This window comes from Stenella coeruleoalba, assembly GCF_951394435.1.
Source record: "Stenella coeruleoalba genome assembly, chromosome: 3".
Taxonomy (NCBI): Eukaryota; Metazoa; Chordata; class Mammalia; order Artiodactyla; family Delphinidae; genus Stenella; species Stenella coeruleoalba.
The window spans coordinates 62,661,465-62,683,431 of NC_137148.1; the positions used below are offsets into that span (position 1 = coordinate 62,661,465).

At 34.8% G+C, this 21,967-nt stretch overlaps 1 protein-coding gene across 2 annotated transcripts in view; it reads right to left on the reverse strand.

Annotated features, from left to right (window-relative positions):
• Nucleotides 1-21,967, reverse strand: part of HOMER1 (homer scaffold protein 1) — a 131,715-nt gene that overhangs the window by 63,267 nt on the left and 46,481 nt on the right. For both annotated transcript variants that reach the window (XM_079915691.1, XM_079915690.1), the window contains 3 exons: nt 18,250-18,381; nt 14,354-14,446; nt 4,027-4,166 (listed from right to left, as the gene is read on the reverse strand). In XM_079915691.1, the coding sequence (XP_079771817.1) occupies nt 4,027-4,166; nt 14,354-14,446; nt 18,250-18,351 (335 nt within the window). In that variant the 5' untranslated portion in view covers nt 18,352-18,381. The remainder of the gene's footprint in view (nt 1-4,026; nt 4,167-14,353; nt 14,447-18,249; nt 18,382-21,967) is intronic.

The window sequence follows — 21,967 nt, forward strand, 5'->3', positions numbered from 1 at the left end:
TTTTTAAAAATCCTAGAATTCATTAAGAAATAACAAGTAAATTCCAGACAGCTGAGGCTATGAAGCAAATCCCTCCTGGAATCAGAGTACAAAACTTTCCTCCATATATATATAAATACTATATTTATATATATAGTATAGTATATAGTAGTTATTTTATTTAGTATACAGATGACCCTTGAACAATGCAGGGAGTTAGGGGTGCCAACCCTCCGTGCAGACAAAAAGCCATGCATAACTTTACAGGTAGTCCTCTGCATCCGTGGTTCCACATCCACAGATTCAACCAACTGCGGATTCTGTAATACCATAATATTTACTATCGAAAGAAATCCACTCATGAGTGGACCCTCGCAGTTCAAACCTGTGTTGTTCAAGGGTCAACCACATAGCTAATCTAAGACTACAGTCTCAAAGGATGCCCTGAACACTTCAGTAGGTCAGAGTGTACACCTGTTCAGTCCCAAAAGGATATTATCATTTAGGTTAAAAAAATATTTTTTAAGAAAAAATAGCAGTTTAGATAAAATTTATTACCATTTCCCCAAAGAAATTAGTAAACATTTTCATCCTCATAATCTTCCTATTTTACACATCTCTAGACTTTTAAAAGCATTTAAATAAATATACTAAAAAAGTGTTAATTTATCTAAAGTTATTCAATGAGAATGTTTTTGCATAGTTTATAACAAGGACACAACACAGTACTATATAGCACTTGACTTAAGCATTGAGCAGTCCATACATTTTAAAATTTAGTTCAGCAGTGTAATTTTTTAAAAAACAAAGAAAAGAGTAAATAAAGGTAACTCTATAATGCCAGTGAGTTAGATGGAATATAAAAAGTTGTACTAGCTTAGTAAATAAGTTTTTTAAAAGTTCAAAAGTAATTTTAAAAAAGTATTTGTGGATGAAATTATAGGTCTGGAATTTGGTCTAAAAATAATACAAAAGTGGAAGAGTGGGTAGGATTAGAAAAGAAACAAGCCTGGCCGTTTTTTCCTAAATGTTGAAGCTGGGAGACGTGCTCATGGGAGTTCACTATAGTGTTATCTCTTTCAAATATACTTGAAAATTTGTGTTAGTTTAAAGACTAACAAACAAATCTTGCTTTTCTCTTTAAAGTAATACTTTTTAAAAAATAAAGTTTACAGAGAGTAAATAAACTATAAACACATTACTAAATTTTCAGGACCAAATGAAAATCAGGGTTTCCTTTTGTTATGTTAATTAATGAATTAATAAGATTTAGGTATACAATTTAAATTTTAAGAAGAGCACAAGCTGGCTTGCTAAGTAGCTATTACTACAATCAACTCAATCAACTTGACTGACTAGATCATTGTTCCCTATATCCTTCCACCTTTAAAAGAAAAAACAAAAACACAGATATTCTAGTGATTTTGCTCCTAATTTAGCAATAAAATGGTATCAACCAGAACAGAGGAATGTTGGCAAAGTATCTTTTTTCCTATTCATTCTTTTCTGTTGAAATAAGTACTAAGGAAGAAAGACAAAAATAAATAGTATAAGTAAGCCTTAAAAACATAGATTTTAAATGTTCTCTGCCATGGGAAAAAAGGATAGTGTATCAAGTTTAAACATTTGTGAGTTTCAGATTTGAATAGAAATTATTTTAATATTCTTTGTGTCTCTCATTAATGAAACACTGATCTTATTTCTATATAGTTCTCCCAAAATAGAAACAGTTATTAACTTCCTGACACAACAATGTGCTTGTTTTGGGGATTAGACTAAAATGCACTATTAACTAACTGGCAGTACATAGTAGGGTCAAAAGAGCTGAGCTGTAGTTCTAAAGCTGTTACTAACGAACTGTATGACCTAGGACAAATCACCTAACTTCTGGGATGTGTCAAAGGCCCATGCTTTCAAACTTTGACGTTTTACCCTATAATCCAGCCCACACTTAAATATGTATGTTACTGAAACACAATTTCATCTCTTAATGTGGGTTTTATCCTGGTGTTACTTATTTCATTTTATTTTTCATTTTTTCAGAATGCCATGAATAACCTAAGTTGATTTCAAACCACTGCAGTTTGAAAAATCCTAGATTACACCATCTCTGAGGTCCCCTCTGTTATTTTGAGGTTCTAACATTAGCTGTAAAATACTCAATTTTCTATCTCAGGTAGAAATCTTAATTTCAATCAAGTAACAAGGAGAATATTCATTGATACTGATTGATGTAAAAACAAGTTCAGAGAATAAGTCTTCTAAAATCCTATGCTGAAGTGTTTTTTAAATAATAAGAAAACTGTAAGATTATATAATGCCTTTAACATAATTAAAAGCTTAAATTGACCTGTTAAATTTCATTTTCAGAACTCAAATATCTCCCTGGCTAATCTACATATTCCAGTAGTCAAAGAAGCTGTACCTCACATCAAAGAAAGTAAACTCCTATTTGACTCCCCAAAACAGAGAAAATCAATAGATGACCAATCACAGTTAATAACTCCAAACACTAAGGATTAGCAAAATAATAAACACTCAGAAAATTTTAGGTACATAAAGTAAACTAGAAATAGCTTTTACAAATGATAAATACAAAAGTTCTTATTTCATAATGCTACAGTATCCAATGCACGTCTTGTTTAAGTGTTAGCCAAAGAAATCAAGTTTATAATTATGTTCAGTGTAGTTACATCTATTTATTAATTGGACGTGTTAAATATAATAGGAAAGAAATTTTTGCTTCCATCAACACAAATATTTTTAAAACTGCATATGAATCACATTGCTCTTTAGTAGTAATTGCGTATTTTAAAAACCAGTATGGTTTACAAATCAATGTAAACATATAGTCTTCAGATTGGAAGAACCAAAAATGTTCATGTGTTCAGTCATTTTTTAGCTATAGAAAAGAGAATACACTTATACTGCAATAGTTAAAGCATTACCTCTATGAAAATTCTAAAATATGCCTAACTCTTTTATGCAAAATTATTACCATTTTTAGGAACATATTAGAATAGCCTCATAGTCAGAGTTTTCCCCCATTCATTCCTAAAAAACTCTTTAACAAATTCCTTCTTCTTCCTCAGCTTGACTATGAGGTCCCTCAATGTGAGTCTCTAATAAGTTTAGTCCTATGCCCCTAATATTCAACCAATAAAATCAAAATTAAAATTCTCATGAAAAAGAGAGTTTGGAATATCTCACTTCACAATTCTTCTGAATATGCTAAAGAATTTGATCTTTTTGAACTGGTCCAAAGAGATGCACAACAAAGGAAAACTTTTTTCTGAATTTTAATTAAAATTATCTAGGTCAAAAGTTTCCAAAGAAGGATAAAAATTAACTTTAAGACAATGACTGAGAGGTATTTGTTTACATTTACAGTTTCACAGACCTCCTTACAGGCTAAAAATACCACAATATGGCCAATAATTAATGTAACTGGTTTTGAACATATTTAGGATAAAGTGCATCTTTTTAAAGTATCAAATTCTTTAAAATTCATAAGCACGTGAAGATTTATCTCCTGTTAGTTGGTGTGCAAAAATGAACCTGACATTAACATTAACAGGTCCATGCTGGAAGTTACACCAATAACTTGTCTTCTTCTTTGAAATAATACAGTGAGATTACCTCTAAGACTGGCAAAGCTTAATTTCAGAATAGGAAACCTATTTTTTTAAAAAAATGTTTATAACCCTCAAGAACATACATGAAAATGGAAACCAGGTTAACAAAGAGGGCTTTTTAGGAGCTGGGTTAAGAAATAAGTAAAAGAGATTTGCAATAATATGTTGTTTCACTGAAAAACAATTTGTACTATAATTAGCTCAGTAGCCCTTTTTCTACAAAGGTAATGGAAATGTCCACTCCAGTCCATCTAAGCAACTATAAATTATTAAAACTTTTCTGAGGTTAACAGTTAAAAAAAAAGTCTGACCTGGAATTTTCACTCAGGGTTGTAACTTTGCAAGATTTATCTGAAACCAAGTAAGCTTCTACACATTTTACTTAATCATGATGGTTGAATTGAATTTGTACCTATGTGAAAATGGCAATGCATTCTGAGTCGGTTCAGGCCTTGGCTCTGAGTTCTGGGTCACATCAGGTGTTCTTTCATCATCTGTCCCATTGATACTTTCTGGTGTTAAAGGAGACTGAAGATCCCCTCCTGCTGATTCCTTTAAAAAAAAAAAAAAAGGGAGTGGGGATAAAAAAGTGTTACACTTTTGTTAAAATACACAAGATCATCTAAAAGTTAAAACTGACTCTGATGTATGCTTACTTATGAAATATAGTTATTTCAACTGAAATTGGAGTCAAAGACGTAAAAATGAAATTTGAAGGAAAAAAAATTTTAAACCAAAGCAACACACAAGAAAACTGAAACAATACAATTTAAAAATGTAAACATAACACAATTTAGAAATGTAGTTTCAAAGAACTGAAAAACTTTTAGGTTATATAAGCAATTAATTGGTTAAAAGAAGATATTCAACTAATTACTTAAGAAAAAGAAGATGGGACAAAAATGCAAGAAGATTTTATTTTTTATTTGGGAGGGTAGGAAGAGAAAGGGAACGAAATCTTCAACAAGTCAATTTTTTTGATCTGCCATAGCTTTCAATTCCAAGAGACATTTAGAAAAGTAACTGGAAATATTTCTATAGCACATTATATATAATGTATTTCAGCTTTTCTTGCCTGCTACTCATAATGAAATCATTTCTCTTTGCAATATTTCCTGTTTTATTTCTATCAAGGTAAATTTAGTTTATCCCACTGGAAAATAGATGGGATTTAAAACAAAGGTCACCCTGACACCTACTCTTATGACTGCCATCATCAGATTATCTAAATTTGATATTAGAAGTCAGAATGAGGGGTCATTTGATAACCCTGGTAACCAGGGGTGGTCCTAGCACCAGACTCTTAAAGAGCAGCTTGACAGACCCCTTGCAATCTCTGACCAATAAAACTTCACAATAAAACATCAGTGTCCAACAGGGGAGTAGTTGGGGATAGTCATAATTTGTCAACTTGAAAGAATATAAGATTTCCTCTCAAATAAAAATAAGAATATGTGTAATATAGGAAAATGCTTATAACTAGAAAAAAGAGAACAATATAAGGAGATATCTAGATTATGATAATTTATATACTTTACATAAAAATTATTGCACGTGAAGAAGCACCAGAAAGAAATATGGAAAATATTGATATTAATGTGGTGAGACCAACTTCCTTTTTTGGGGCTTCTGGTTTTATATTGCTGTATGTGTTTTATTTTACATTTAAATATTTTAACTAATAGTACCATAGTGCTATAAATTATACAAGCTATACAAGATATTATACAAGATCTTGTATAGCTTGTATAAGCTATACAAGCTATACAAGATATTATACAAGATCAAAAGACTAGTTTCTTGATTCCACATCCTCACTTAACTATTTTTCAATTATTAATGGAATCTCTAGTTTGACCTTTAATTTCATTCTTTTAAAATCTTTCCTCTGGGGCTTCCCTGGTGGCGCAGTGGTTGAGAGTCCGCCTACCGATGCAGGGGACACGGGTTCGTGCCCCGGTCCGGGAAGATCCCACATGTCGCGGAGCGGCTGGGACCGTGAGCCATGGCCGCTGAGCCTGTGCATCCGGAGCCTGTGCTCCGCAACGGGAGAGGCCACAACAGTGAGAGGCCCACGTATTGGGAAAAAAAAAAAAAAAAACTTTCCTCTGAATCTACTGTTTCTATTAACTGAGAGTCAGTGTATGAATAGTTTGTAGTATACTGTGAAAACATGAAATTTTGTTTTACAACAAAGTCAAATCCTACTGAGGGAACAGTATCCAAAATGACTATCTCTAGATCAATTATGGACCATGTCAATTAGCCTGAAAAAGTTTAAGCAGCCAGTAAGAGACCATGAGGTATTCATATTTGGTTTCAATAAATTGGGAAAATTTTTCTCCAAGAAAGGCCAAACTAAAATAATCAAGGTTGACTGTCCAATCAACTAAACAGTAAGTTGGCCAAGGCCTAATTCAGTGGAAATGATAACAGAAAAAATTACCTTGTTAACCTGAAAGGGCATAACCAGTATTAGCAACTAAGGATTTGTTAGATTTGGTTGATAAGAGTGTGAGGGCCAAAAGTAGATTAGGATTAAAAGAAAGTCAGAGGAGGAGTAGTGTGATTTCTGGTTCTTATTACCTTCTGGGGTGAAATAAGAAAGATTATGAGGCATGGGTGTTGGGGAGGCTATAACTGTTGATGATACTGAAGTAGACTCTTCTTAGAGACAAGCTAAGAAGGAGAGAAGGAAGAAAGGGATAGAGGTTGCAACAATTCCAGCATCTCAACAGAGCAAGATTTTCTTCTGAAATCTCGATTATTAGCTATATTTAACAAAAGGCATATTGAAATTACCCTAGACACTATACCTAAAATGAAAACAAAAGCCCAAAGCATATTTCATTTTCAAGGATGTTTAAAAAAAATTAACATTTGCTCAAGAGAACAAGAAATAGTTCCAACAGTACATAAGGGAAATGAAACTCCTTTGCCTTCTAACTATTCCAACTAGGTAGCCGCACAGGTAGCCAAAAGTGTTGTGTGAAACCTTCTAGAAATTTTACATAGGCTAAAAATAGCACTGCGGAACTAGTTTTATTTAACATATTCCAAACATCTAGTTGTTTTTTAGTTAAAATTTTGTGTAATTTCCTAAACATTCCCCTTTAGTTATTCCTTAAAGAATAACTTTCATAAAACCTGCATTTTATATCTTTCTTAAAACCTGCATTTTATATCTTTAAATCAAACATTAAAATAAAAAGCATGGAGGTATATCTGTTAGACTACAAACTTTTGAGAAAGTAGGATAATTCCTCTTTAGAAAGAGATTCCTAAACTAATATGGCTAGCCACTTCTATGGTAAATGTTTAAGGAAAAAATTATCAAATAATATATTCTTTGATCACAGTTGATAAAAAAATTAAAAGTGTAAAATATAAATAAAAACAGATTTAATCAACTTCTATCACCTCTCCATCCTTATTTTGAGAAAATAAAATTCACATCTCACTGTTTCTGGGAAATTTCCCACACCCCACACCAAAACAAATAATCTGAAAAAGAAAAATAACAGTCAAATTGAAAAAAAAGTTTGCATATTAAAATATGAGAGAGTATCAAGGAAGCCAAAACTAACACATGTGACCACACTATAAAAAAGGAATCTGAGCAATGATGTAAGATTCAGAAAGTGCTAAAGAATTCTCTCTACTCATTTATGAAGTGGCAAGAAAGTCCTCCTGCAAAAAGCAAAAAGCTCCAGAAATATCTTGAATCACATGGAAAAGAAAGCAGGTTGGCCCTCACTCCAGGCCAGGCCTTCAGGGTGGTGTCACCAGTCTACTCTCAGGTGTATGTGCCATAGAAGGAGGATGGGGTGTCAAGGGTTAGCTCTACTTAAAGAAAAAAAACTCAGGAAATTGCAGACGATCAATTACTGGTATGATTTATGTAAGAAAGATTAACAATCAAAGAAAAGCCTTCAGCTTTAAATCAAAATACTAGTGAACAAATGAAACATAATATTATTGAATTTTAATTTATAAATGTAAAAGAATCTTTTTTTAAAAAAAGTCTTTACATTAACTGACTTTTTTTTTTTTAAAGATCTTTTTGTTTTAATTTTTTTTGCTGTGTTTCTGTGCAAGGGCTTTCTCTAGTTGTGGCAAGCAGGGGCCACTCTTCATTGCGGTGCGCGGGCCTCTTAACTGACTTTTTAGATTAACTCATCAACTACTGGCTTTGATTCCAACAGATAAGAGGGCTTATGCTGTACAACCTCCTATCCTCCCAACCTGTCCCACCCCCTTTCCACCTGCTCTTCAACCTCATCAGGACTTACATCCTCTTGGCCCTCTGCTATTATGCTAGTTGTCAGGCTCAACCTGGCTTTATTTCTCTCCATACCCAGCCTGCAATAGAAAGTCAATCATCTCAATTATATTCTCAGTAGCATCATCCCAACTTCCGGGCTTCCTTACCTACCACAACACCCATCTTGCCAATTTCTAATTCATATCATCATTCCCTATTCTCATGTGCCCAAGCTACCAAATGCTATGGGAGAAAATACGTTAAATATGCTGGTTAGTGTCATGAAAATAATTTTGAGCTCTGACTTCAATTATGCTCTTGAAGTGATGAGTATTCTTTAATTTTACTTATTCCCACTTGACTCTTCTTTTTCTTTACCTAACAGCAATCTCAAACCTCTGTTCAAGCTTTCTCTTGTTCGGTTGTCCTTCCTCTCAGAGAATGATCTAACTCTTCCAGAAAAAATGGAAATAAATTGGCATAGACTTCCTCGATCTCACACCTATCTGCATCTAAATCTGTTTTTATCCTTCCCTCCTATCTCAAATAAAGTAGCTAATTTGTTTCCACTCTTCCCTCTCACATTACCCTCTTCTGCACAATGCTCCATCAATGATCCCTTCCTTCTCGTCTCTTTTTCCTTCTCTAACTCCTTCCTTCCATTTAAGAACACATTCCAGTCACCCCCACACATACATTCCAGAAAAAAAATTCTTAGCTCCATATCCTCCTGAGATTATCACGCTAACCCTTTTTCTCCTCATACAAGAGAACCAAATATTTGTTACCTTATTCTTATTACTAAGCATTTTGGCCTCAAGAATAACCTAAAGTCACTAACTATCTCCTTTCATTATACAAAGTGCTTCACATTGCCCTTCCTTCCCAACAGTCCCTGTATTTACAAGTGGACTCCACTTTGTTAGGTTGAAAGTCCTCTTAAAGTCTCAACCTAGTGGAACTCTGCTCCCTGCACTGCCAAGTCATTGTCTCCAACTTAAAATGCTCTTCTCTTGACTTCTGTGCTAACATTCTCTGCTGGTTCATTTCCTACTTCTGTGTTTTTCCCTATATCTCCCTCAAATTCCTTAAGTGACCATCTTTTTTTTTTTAATTAATTAATTAATTTTTATTTTTGGCTGTGTTGGGTCTTTGTTGGGGGGGTGCACGTGGGCTTTCTCTAGTTGCGGGGAGCGGGTGCTATTCTTCGTTGTGGTGCACAGGCTTCTCATTGAAGTGGCTTCTCTTGTTGCGAAGCACAGGCTCTAGGTGCATGGGCTTCAGTAGTTGGGGCTCGCGGGCTCTCGAGCGCAGGCTCAGTAGTTGTGGCGCACGGGCTTAGTTGCTCCGCGGCATGTGGAATCCTCCCGGACCAGGGCTTGAAACCGTGTCCCCTGCATTGGCAAGCGGATTCTTAACCACTGTGCCACCAGGGAAGTCCCTTTAAGTGACAATCTTTAAGTGACAATTTTTGACCCTTGTCTCTCCTGTCTTTCCATCCTATTTTTTTCTGGATGATATCTTCTCACCTACAGCTTTAACTATTACTCATTTGTTGATGATTCTTGAGACTTAGTTCCAATTCCAAATTTCTAACTACACACTATTCACCTGTATGTCCAATAGGATTGAAATTCATTCTCTGAAGTAGATATCCTCCTTTGAAGTTCACGCTACAAACCAAGAATAGAAGTTTCAGAAACATCTAACGTAATATCTTACTTTACCATTCTCCCTTGCCCTCACTATTTCCTCAATTCTTACATTTCCTCCAAGTTCAGTCAAGTTCACTATTATGTCTATTCCCTCCCTCTCTATTTTCACTGCCAATAACTAGTAGGTAAACCCAATAGAGAAACAGATAAATACTCTATTGGGACAAGTAACAGGATTAAAGACACATATCTCCACTGCCCTTACTTTGGAGAGCAAAAAAAATATCCAGAGAACTCTAGTGAACCTTTCCTGAAGTTGTAAAACTTGTTCTCGTGGTATTTGGTTCAGTAAAACCACACTTGTCATATGATACTAAGAAGGCATCATATTAATGTATAGGCATTCACTAATTCTAATGGTATATTTGTGGGCTAGATATATAAATAATATAGTTTACGATAGTAACAGTTGGCTACTGCAGACCACTTTTCAAAAAATCCATTTATAGCAGGAAAATCTAAAACATTCGAGATTTACTGCATTTGAAATGTCCTTAGAAATGATATAGTTCAAACCTCTGACCTTACAGATTCAAGAACCATGACCAAAGAGATCAACTGACTTTCATAGGATCAAACAGCTAGTCACAGAGAGCCTAATAATCACTTACAATAAACCAGTGCCATTGGGTAAATATAATTTATCGTTAAAATGAACATTTTAAAAATTATGGTATTTATAACAAAGCTAAATAAACTTTATTTTTCTCTGAATACACACACTCACACACACATATAATCCGTTTTTTCTATAAAGTGAATTCTAAAAAATCTTGAGGAAGAGGTTTAGACATATTAAATATAAATCAAGGTAGCTACTACAATATATTTAATGCTATACAACCTGATATCTTAAATGGAAAAAAAAAGCCCATGAATATTCTTTGGCTTCAAACAAGTGATGGAGTAAATAGATTTTACTCAATTTAAAAGTCTTAGTCAACTGAAGCTAAAAATTATTTTTTTTCTAAACTCCAATGAAGAAAAATGTGGATTAAATGATCATATAGCCCCTTTTTCTTCAATGCATATTCTGAGGAAAGTGCCTAACAAGTTAACTGAAATACAGTATTTTTAAAACTGTGAACTATGTAAGAAATTTCAAGTTTAAAGTCAATCATCTCTCTTGATTTTATATCAAATTGACTATTTAAAATATTCCCATGGAAACATGAGAACATAAGATCTCCAACAGAGGAAAAGTTCTAAATTAATGTCTGTTATTTAAAGAGAGATGGGAAAGAAACTGACAACTAATATGTGATTCAAAGCATTCCTAGAGATGTTACCTTGATGAAGACAACATGAAGATTATCTGATATGACCACATATTTATATCAAGTATACAACCTTAGCTCAAGAGTCTAAGAGGGAATTGGCCAACTTTGTTCTAAACGCCAGACTCCTTTCATCACAAGCCTTTAGGGAGATGGAATGGTTTGTCTACAGCACTACTTCTCAAAGTCTGATTCCCCAGATCAACAGCCATCAGCATCTCTTGGAAACCTGTTAGAAATGCAAATTCTCAGGTCCCACCTCAGCCCTTCTAAATCAGAAATGCTAAGGTTGGGACTCAGCAATTTGTGTTTTAACATGTCTTCCAGGGGCTTCTGATATAGGCTTTATTCAATTAAGGCATCTGTATTTTTCTAAATAACTATGTCAAGGCTTTACATCATCATCTTCACCATTACAGCCACAATGGAAACTCAGCTGTTAACATTTATTAAGCCTTTACTATATGCTAAAAGCACTTTGTAATCCTTATTTAATTCTCACAATAACTTTGTAAGAAAATATCATCCTTATTCCCGTTTTATGGACTAAAGAAAATACTAACATGCCTAAGTTCAGAAAACTAAAAAGGGTTAGAGCCCAGATCAAAGCCAAGCTCTAGAGTGTACATTATTGCCATTATTGTATGGCAGTGTCAACATGACATTGCCATTATCATACTTATTCCACCCAACAATCCTGTAAGGTAAGTAATGTAATACTCATGCTGCAGATGTATAAACAGACTTGGGTTAAGCAATTTTTCCAAGATCACATAGAGGCAGAAAAAGAATTTATGTCTAGTTTGTTTGACTTGAAAATACATACACCTAACTGGTCTGCTATACCACCTCGAATAAAAGTGAAAGCTATGACCAACTCAGTGTCTACTATTATCAATTATCCCATTTAATCTCTCTACCCACTTTGCTGAATTCCTGAGTAACATTCTAGTCTTCAGGCAGAGTGTTAATTTAGCAGATTGGGTTAAACCAGTGAGAATCAAGCTGTGCTTTCTAGCTGAATGGAATCAGAGTGGCCAAAGGTCATACAATTCGAGTCAAAACAGAAATAGTAATGACCTCTGTAAGGGACTGTCATAAAAAAAAAAAGAAAGGAGAGGAAAGAGAAATGAAAATACCATTTTCCCCCTATTTCTCTGGCTCTGTAATTAACAATCAGACTTCAAATATTTTAAAAAGATAAATTAAGGTCAGTATATTTTGGCTCTCAAATACTAATGAACTTAAGACATTTCTTTATTCTTTATATTTCACAGCACTTTCCAAATACAAACATCTTTGATATATTCCTTTGATGAAAGGCTTAAAGACATTCCTTCCACCAAAGAGAAGCAGGTATCTTAGCAGCAACTTGTAACACTTTATGACCAATTAAACAAACACAAGTTATTATTAGAGAAGCAGGAACTAAGTACAAGGGCAAAGTGTAAACCATTACAATTTTACTGGAGTTTTTTCAGTATTCTCTTATTGAATGTGTTATAGCATCCTCCTGTGACACTGGAATCATTCACCTGAGGAACTGGAGCTCCCAACGTGTACTGGTACTAAATTTTAAATAGGCTTTTATGCTTAAAAGCATCGCTACGTTATCACAGCACTTAGGGAGACAGGTTCAAGGGAAGTTTCAAAATGATCATTCTTGTTATTCCAGGTCACTGCAAGTACAGAGGAGGTATCATGGAGCTTTGGCTTCAATCCAGAGTACACCTTTAGTCTATGAGGAAATATGAACTTTAAGCATACTCAACAGAACTCTTCTTTCCTCTGAAAACACTCAAAACTATTTATACCAGTAGGGTTTACCAAACAGAGTTGGGTGCCAGGGGTGGGGAGGAAGGTGAAGAGCAAAATATTTTCTAAAATGTTCCAATCATTTGGCTAGTCACAAAATTCCAAGGCAATTACTATTTACTCACTTAAGAAAGTTTTATGTAAATCAGCTACTACTGACATATTCCACAGAAACATTTGTTAATATCCAATCCTTCCTTTTATAAAATCTCCTAAGTACACTTCAAAAACAAACAATTACTCTAGAGAAGAACCCAGCACAAAGCTGAACCTTACTCTTAAGATGACAACTGAAATAAAGATTAACTTTAGAAAAGTCTATTATTAAAAAGCTGAAAATTATTGGCTTTCTATGAGTGATATTATTACATTAAAACCTTTGTGAAAGTACTCAAATGTAACTATTTAATGAATTTTATTTAGAGATGTAATTAATTTCCAACTGAAGAAAGATTACAATGGACAAGTAATAAGTATTAACTCATTTTGTTAAAGGAAAAAGGGATGCTTTTTCTTTTTCTTTATTTATTTTTTATTGGAGTATAGTTGCTTTACAATATTGTGTTAGTTTCTACTGTACAGCAAAGTGAATCAGCTATACGTATACATATACCCCCTTTTTTTGGATTTCCTTCTCATTTAGGTCACCAAAGAGCATTGAGTAGAGTTTCCTGTGCTATACAGTAGGTTCTCGTTAGTTATATATTTTATACATGGTATCAATCCCAATCTCAAAAAGGGATACTTTTTTAAAAACTACAACCTTTGGGTCTCAGTGCTGAGATGTAAAATGTCCCAACTGTCAGATTTAAACACACCTTAAAATCAGGTAGAACAAACTATATTGTTTATATATTTTTATTTTCTGTATATTGTGATGTTTTGACATCTTAAAAAACCTTTCTGGCTAGCCAATTCTTAGAGATAGCAGGGGGCTAAGGTGGGAGCATGGCTTTGATATGCAAATTAACCACACCAGGCCATACCTCCTCTATCTGGCCCCTGCATCCCAGGAGACAATATTCCTCTGCCTTAATCATCCAAGGAGCTCGATACTAGGCAACTAGGAACTAACTCTCTATAGTTTACGGCCCACTGAAATCATTCAGGCTAGCCAGTCCTAAACTGTTCACCCTGCCCTGCCATTCCCAACAGAAACCCCAATACAGGCTCTAGCCTTGGTGTTCCCCTGTACTCTTGCTTTCTGCCCTCTGACCACCCTGAGGCATCCCTGGTGCCCCACCCAGAGGTGTGATGTGCCTCCTGTTTCTTGGACCTGTGAGGACAATAAACTTCTGTTTTCCCAAGCCTCTCCTATGTCTTCTCTTGCGGGGCTGCACCCGACCGACCATCACAGAACACAGAATACAAACAATAGGGCAATCTATGTTTTTTATATACAATTGTTTTTAAGTTGTATGCACATTAAAAAACTGAGTTTTAATTACTAAACAGATTTTTTCCCCCTGAGATTCTTGTACACATTGGTATATAGGAAAAAAACCCTTTCTCCACTAGTATGGATTAACTGAAGGGTGCATTTCTATGTCTACTTTGGAATCCAATCACCTTAATTTTGCCATTATTTTCCTAAATTTATCTCTGGCATAAAGGATACCATCTAAAATGAACAAGGCTTATAAGTAAGAATAGAAATTAGATACCCACCTGTGAAGGTGTACTGGTAAGTTCCATCTTTTCTTGAGATTTCTCCTTGGCTAGTCGAGCAGCTTCTTTAAATTCCTGAAACTTTTCTGCAAACTGAATGTAGAAAGACTATATACATTAATCAAATGAAAATAGGTCTTAATGCCCACTTTCATCTTAGTTTTCTTCCATTTTATGGAATAACAGACTCTTACACAGCAACTTAGCCCTCAAATCAATTACAGGCATAATATGAAAATGATAGGAAAATAAACCTAATATCAAACATTTGCGCACTATAAAGTACTCTGACAGATCTCATTAAAAAAAATCATGAGGGGGCTTCCCTGGTGGCGCAGAGGTTGAGAGTCTGCCTGCCGATGCAGGGGATGCGGGTTCGTGCCCCGGCCCGGGAAGATCCCACATGCCGCGGAGCGGCTAGGCCGGTTAGCCATGGCCGCTGAGCCTGCGCATCCGGAGCCTGTGCTCCGCAACGGGAGAGGCCACAACAGTGAGAGGCCTGCGTACCGCAAAAAAAAAAAAAAAAAAAAAAAAAATCATAATAAAACTAAGTTAGAATTTGGTTTCAGCTAGCTTAGTTTTGTCTCTCCTTGGTTGTTCAGATATACTTTACTAAGACCAAGGTGTGGGGTACAGGTTGGGAGTGGAATCAGTAAAGATGGGCATACTATGTTTGTTTCTCATGGAGAAAACTAAATCGCTTAAGTGTCCATTCCTAATCATCTCTGTATCTGGAGCATGCTTTTAACTTTTACTAGAATATAAACTCTTGTATTATGTAAGGCATTTTATTTGCAGCAGTACAAACAGCAACGTTTACTACTGTCACTAACTGACATTACTAAAACTTCATTTCCAAAGATTCCTAAACAGCTAATACACAGCAGCAGAAAGGAAAAGCAGGACCCCACAAAGGTCTTTAAGATTGGTAACAATTTAAAAAAATTACTTTATATGAAATGCTAACTCTTTGGAACCCATGGTAATCAAATAAATGTCATGGCCACAAACAGTATCTATTTATGAACTGGAAGTGGAAACCAGTCTGCCACTGTTCTCAGAGAGAATAAGGCAAGGCTACAAAATAACCAAATTTAAAAAATCTAAAATCTTTGTGCAACTCAAAACATCTGTTATAGCTAGCAATAAAAATATGAAATTATAGGTCCCTCTTCGAACCCCATAAGCCAACCCTGATTTCATTGCCATCTTGGGAAGGAAAGCTTTGTAAGGAAAGGCTCATGATACTCTGACCTGCCAACAGGGAGACGGAGGAGGGTCAAAATTAAAGTTGTCATTATTACAACTTTCCTTCTTAAACACTGTTACCCCCACCTACAACTTGTAGATCAGGAAACTGAATCTGTATTATTATACTTATCTAATTAAGGAGAATATCTCATTACTGTAAAAAAAAAAAAGTCTGAATATAGAGCTAAAAAGGTCTCATTCACATTGTTGGAATTGAAATAAAAGCAAAACCATAATTAATTTCTCTTCATGTAATTTGAAATAATACACAAAGTTTTTCTTACACTAATTTGGCATTCCAAAGTAGTTAATGTTTAAAATTCTTCTCAACTTCATAAAGACCCATGCTGTTGCTAATTTTTATAGGTTTAGGTTTCCATGATAACAAAATACAACTCGGTAAGCACTCTAACAATCCAAGCATAGTTGGAATTTTCCTCATACATCAACCTTAGGAGACCAGAAATTTCTTTCAATGCTGCTGCTCTCTCATATTTTGAGAGTACCTTGCCTAGAATTGCCTTCAGAGCCTTCTCCAAACTCTTACAATGTTTCATTTCATGTATGATTTTAGTGACAAAACAAGCCAGAATATTTACAGGCTTGCTTCACTTATGTAAAAGATTATGTACTCCTTTGGGTCCCTTATAGTTTACAAAGCGCTGACATTAATCTTCAAGGCAGCTTGGAAAATAAGTCATGATTTTGTGATCTTTGGACCAAAACATTCTGAAGAGACTGATCATAAGCTCTTAGAGCCAAGTCTAGTGAATAAACAAACTAGAGTTGGCTCCAGGAGCTACTGAGTTGTTTCCTAATGGTTAATCCACCCTCACAATACAATACTAGAATTCGCTACCAGTTTGGTCAAAAGCATATGCTAACTTTAAAGAGGAAAAATAAAATTCTTTAACTATAAAAGCTATTCTTAGAAAAAAGATCAGATAAGAGGAGACAATATGAGTGACAGAATTTAATAAACTATTTCTTTGCCACATTAGCTATCTGCCCAGTAACTTGAAAGATGTAGTAAAAAAAAACAACAACTTAATATAGTCAAAATTACTTAGGCTCAAAAATCATTTCATGCAGGTTTGAGAAATTAATCCACAATTTAGTTCCTTTGTTGTCAAGAAATTCAGCAAGTGTAATATAATTATAGTTTTAATGTTTTTGCTATAGGCTTTAATAGACAATTTCAAAAGAAAATTTCCAAAAAGGTTCTGAGTAACGGCAAAAATATTAGAATAAATGTGTAATTTCCTAAGGGGATTGTTTATGGAGGGACAATGCTTAACTCGATGCCTGTGTCCCTGCTATGTTGAAATACTTTAAGTCTAAAACTTATAACTTTACCATAGCTCAAGAAATATATTTAGAGAATATAATGGGTGTAAGAGAAATGAAATCAGTTAACACTTGTTTGTTTTAATCACCTTACAGAGAATGACATAATCATCAAGACAAAAGTTAAAATAGTTGTAAAATTGAGCTTTCAACTCTAATTTATATCAAAAAGATAACAAAAGCACTTGAAAACAACAGTGTTAAGGAAAGTTTGCAACTAAAACAAAAGGAAAGAAAGATTATTTTAACTACTGAACTATCTAATTATAACTTCAAGTCAATAAATATTCACAAAAGTGTAAGATTTTTTAAAAGAAATAATTTTTAAGAATCTCAATGATTTCTATAACGAACAGCTTAGGTTTCACTTAAGTATTAACGGTGTATATCTAACAAGAGCCTGATTACCCTGCACTTGAGCTATTTCAACTCTCAAGCCATCAGATCCTATGTATACCAAATCATACATAAAATATGGTTCAAATGTAGGGCTATTCTTTTAACTGAATGCTTCAAACAGAAGTTTTAAGCATAACTCTTTGGGTCTGGTGAGCATCAAATGTGAAGGGTAAAAGTGAGTAATCCTCATCTCCTTGATCATCTTGTTATCCTGAGATTGTTTCCTTTTCCTTATAAACTCTTTGTGACATCCACAAGAATTCAGGATGCTGCTGGTATGAACACTGCATGGCTTTTGTTTATATGCAGGAAAACTGTTTTATTTCCAGTATTTAGCCTGGTGATGCTCTGTATTTTATCAGCCATTCTAGCCACAGTAATTTACTTGGTCAGTTCCGAGAACTCCTCACGGTGTCTCTTAGATCTTACTCTGTGTTGCATCAGAGGCCTCAGAGTAATTCTCACCCAGACAAAGCACCACTTTCCTAAACAGTAACTTATATGTGCCTGCTATTATGTCTGAAATATCACTATCAGCTTGAGTTTTCACAATTCAGAAGCGTTTGGTGTCTACCTATCTTACAGAACATCAACCAAGGGTGCTAACTCCCGAGCAAAGTCCATTCTGAAGTGATAATTCCCACATTTTATTTCCTATCATACCTAGTTAACCACAAAAACCCTCCTCAATCAATGGTGACTGTTTTTAATGTATACAATGTTTCCAACTGACAGTGGGATCCACTGATCTCTCACTTCTTGCTCTGCTGTCACTACAGTTGTTCTGAAAATACCAAAGAAATTTCTCCTACATTTTATACTCTCCATTTTCTATTATATATTTAAGACGTCTGATTTGAAGATGTAGATTTCCACTCAGATCTTATGATTTAACTTACTTTCGAAAGATGATGCTCAGAGGAAAACCCCAGTCCATAAACAGTGTTTGCCCTGCTATCAGCCCACTGGCCAAACTTCTGAGATGTTTTAGTAAATGTCATGTTTGGGGTGATGGTGCTGTTAATTATTGCCTGAAAAATAAAACAAGTATGAGTAACCAGCCAAAAATTCGCAAATAGGCATTTAAGCACAGGACTATTCAGATACATAAAAACTCAGGACTCCTATTGAGCCACAATGTTAAATATATAAAGAGAGTTAGAGAAACAGTTTTTAACATTATAAGTGACTGTGGCAATATGGTAATAAGAAAACTATAAGTATAATGGCACTCTACTATAAATTTCAATACTTTACAAGCAAAATAAGTTTTCCTGTGATGCAAAAACTTTTAAAGAGTTTTTAATGTGGTCAGTGTCTTCTCTTTGAACATTTAGGATCAATATCTATGAATTTTGGATGATATTCACCAGAAGCAAGTAGGTTTTAATAGTTGTTTATTTAAAAAAGTAAGGACCCCTCTCCAAAGAATCTTTCAAAAATAAAGGCAGCAATAGAACAAATTTTCTATTTGATCACTATTTTCTAAAATCCATCAACAAGAATTTTCTTAAAGCCAACTTACCTGAAATATACTGTGATACAGAAAAAACTTTCGATCCTTTAGTAAGTTTTCCTTTACTCAAGAGAAAAACAAACCCTTAAATATACACTTTGCTTCTTTACATATAAAGTAGTATAAAATCATGGTAATGAGAATCACTATCACTTCTGTTTATAACATAGTTTCTTAGAAAACTAGTCTTTTAGTACTTTATTAAATATTAACTTTGCTGATCACTTTAATAAACTTCAACTACTCTTTAACACATTAATTTCAGTTCGTTCATCCCCTCTGCCAGTACTATTAAGGTATAGAATCAGTTTTAGTTAAGTAGTCTAATGACTCTGTAACTGAGATTGAGATTACAAAGTGATCCCATAATAATAAACAGATACATTATCAAATCCATAAGCAGTTATTTGGTGAACTATTAAATGTGGAATAAGAATCAAGCATTCCAGAACAAAGCAAAATCTGTACACCACAAGAACAACAGTAAAAACGTAAATATTTATGAGCTATGCAGGTACTGATGAAGTTATAATGAATGTATGACATTTGTCCTACTAAAGTAGACAGTAAGAGAGTGGTGGCTTGCCTTCTCTCACAGACAGTAGACATGTTATCTGACAGTAGACACATTATCTGTTGTTACATGAGAGCCCTTACTCTCTATAAGCATTTTCACCTCCGACAAAATTTATACACTAATATACTGCCTTACCCTTTGGTTCAAAAGCTGTTTTTCCTGGCATGTCATTTTAGATCCTATAAAATGTAGCTAACAACTGCTCTAACATGCAGGGTTGTCATCAAATGAAAGACTGGGTGGGAAAGAATATACTAACGAATGGTAAGGACTCGTTTGGATATGCAACTTTTCGCGTGTGCAAATACCTACTAAATGCCAAGCACAACTCTAGGAACTTGAGATACAACGGTGAGAAGCAACGTAACTGTGGATTACATTCTAGAGCAAGAAGAGTCAGTCACTGAACAAGTAAACAAGTAGCTGACCAATGAAATTTCAGAGAGTGGTAAGTGCTGTGAAGACCACAGACCAGGATGGGATCAAGACTGAGAGGCAGAAAGGCAAGGGCTGGCCAGAACTACTTTAGATTTGGTGGTCCTTGAGTGCTCCCTGAGGAGGGTACATGCACATGTGAGCTGGGATCTGAGTGTTTCCAAGGAGAGATGGGCATCTTACAGGTGACCCTAACAACTCTCACATAGTGAGGCGACCACGGGCTTTATAAGGCATGGAAAACGTGTGACTCATGAGTTGCCAGTCACTGACCTTCTGGTTTGGCTATTTCAGACTAACTTCTTTCTGCTTTTATGTTTAAGAGTTCCATTTTAATCCCCATTCTGAACCTTTCCTTGCCTCCATATGACTTGTTTTGGGATTCTTTAATCAGTGAATAAAACTTTAAAATAATAGATGATTCTGCACTTAAAATTATTTATTAGAATTCTTAAAATAGAATGCTACTATAAATCCATTTTTTTAGATTTTTAGTTCTTTAAAATAAATATGTCTCTCAATCCCATAGTTCTTGTCTTTTCAAGGAAAAGAAGTAGAAATGCTGTGTCATTACCAACCATATAGTGCCCTGATCCTGGCCCTTGGCCATACTGACATCTCTGCAGCAGGATTAGAAAACCTTCAAGCAAACTTGACATGCACAGAAAAGGCCTTAAGTAAGAACAAATGGATGTTTTCTAATCAGGGGCACCTAAGGTTTTCCCAACTCAACATGTTGTGCAGAAACAGAAGTGAGGGTGGGGAAAAGAAACCCACCCATTTAGCTGCATCAAATAAACCACTACTGCTTACCAAAAAACTACTCCTGCAGGAAACTGCAATAGTTAATAGCATCAGTTCAGAAAAGTAACTAGAAAATGGAAAATGTGATAGAAAATATAACTCCAGTACAGAGAGTAGATTTTATTAAAAGAAACAAAAAAACTTTTTCACAAGAGTTATATAAGAGCCTAATAATTACAAGCTACAAAGTATATTCAAAAATGGAAATGACAGAAGCAATAGTTCATACTGCTTCAGGAGAAAAACACATGAGGATTATTTAATCACAATGGACTTGGGCCTACTTTACTTTTATATATCATTTAACTGCCCTCTCTAATAAAACCACATCTTATCCATGGTTTGGGCCAAGAGAGAAATACAAATTACAGAGAATTGAAGGATCAAGTCAGGGAAAAGAAATAAATTAACACTCTAGGGTCTGAGATTATAATAATTAATATCTGTTAATTTCACTAAACAGTTACAAAATATGGCAAAATTATTCTTCATTAAATAAAGCTTCAGATAAATTAACTATTGCTATTTCCCAAGTCCTATAAATCCTAAGTAAAAATGAAAAGAGGATCAATTATTCAAATAAATACATGTTAGTCACTTATGTACAAGACAAAGTGCACGTAGCCCCTGGGGTCCTATAATCCAGTTAAGGAGATAAGGAATGAGCACATAGAAAAAACAGACTGAAAGTTCAGCATTAAATTAAATTATCTTTGATTCCCCCAAACCACTAGGCAATACATAATTAAAAGCTGGGGGCTTCCCTGGTGGCGCAGTGGTTGAGAATCTGCCTGCTAATGCAGGGGACACGGGTTCGAGCCCTGGTCTGGGAGGATCCCACATGCCGCGGAGCAACTAGGCCCGTGAGCCACAACTACTGAGCCTGCGCATCTGGAGCCTGTGCTCCGCAACAAGAGAGGCCGCAATAGTGAGAGGCCCGCGCACTGCGATGAAGAGTGGCCCCCGCTTGCCACAACTAGAGAAAGCCCTCGCACGAAGACCCAACGCAGCAAAAATAAATAAATTAATAAACTCCCACCCCCAACATCTTAAAAAAAAAAAAAGGCTGAATAATATTAATAATAACAATAGCAGTAAGTGTTTGCATAGTGATTACTATACACACTTTAAGTGCTTTTGCCTAAATTAATTTATTTAATCTTCACAATAATCCCACGGTGTAATGATGCAGTTATTTACATTAGTTCTTTTTTACATATGAGAAAACTGAGACATGAAGACATTAAATATCTTGCTCTAGGTCACATGGCTAGTAAGTATTAAA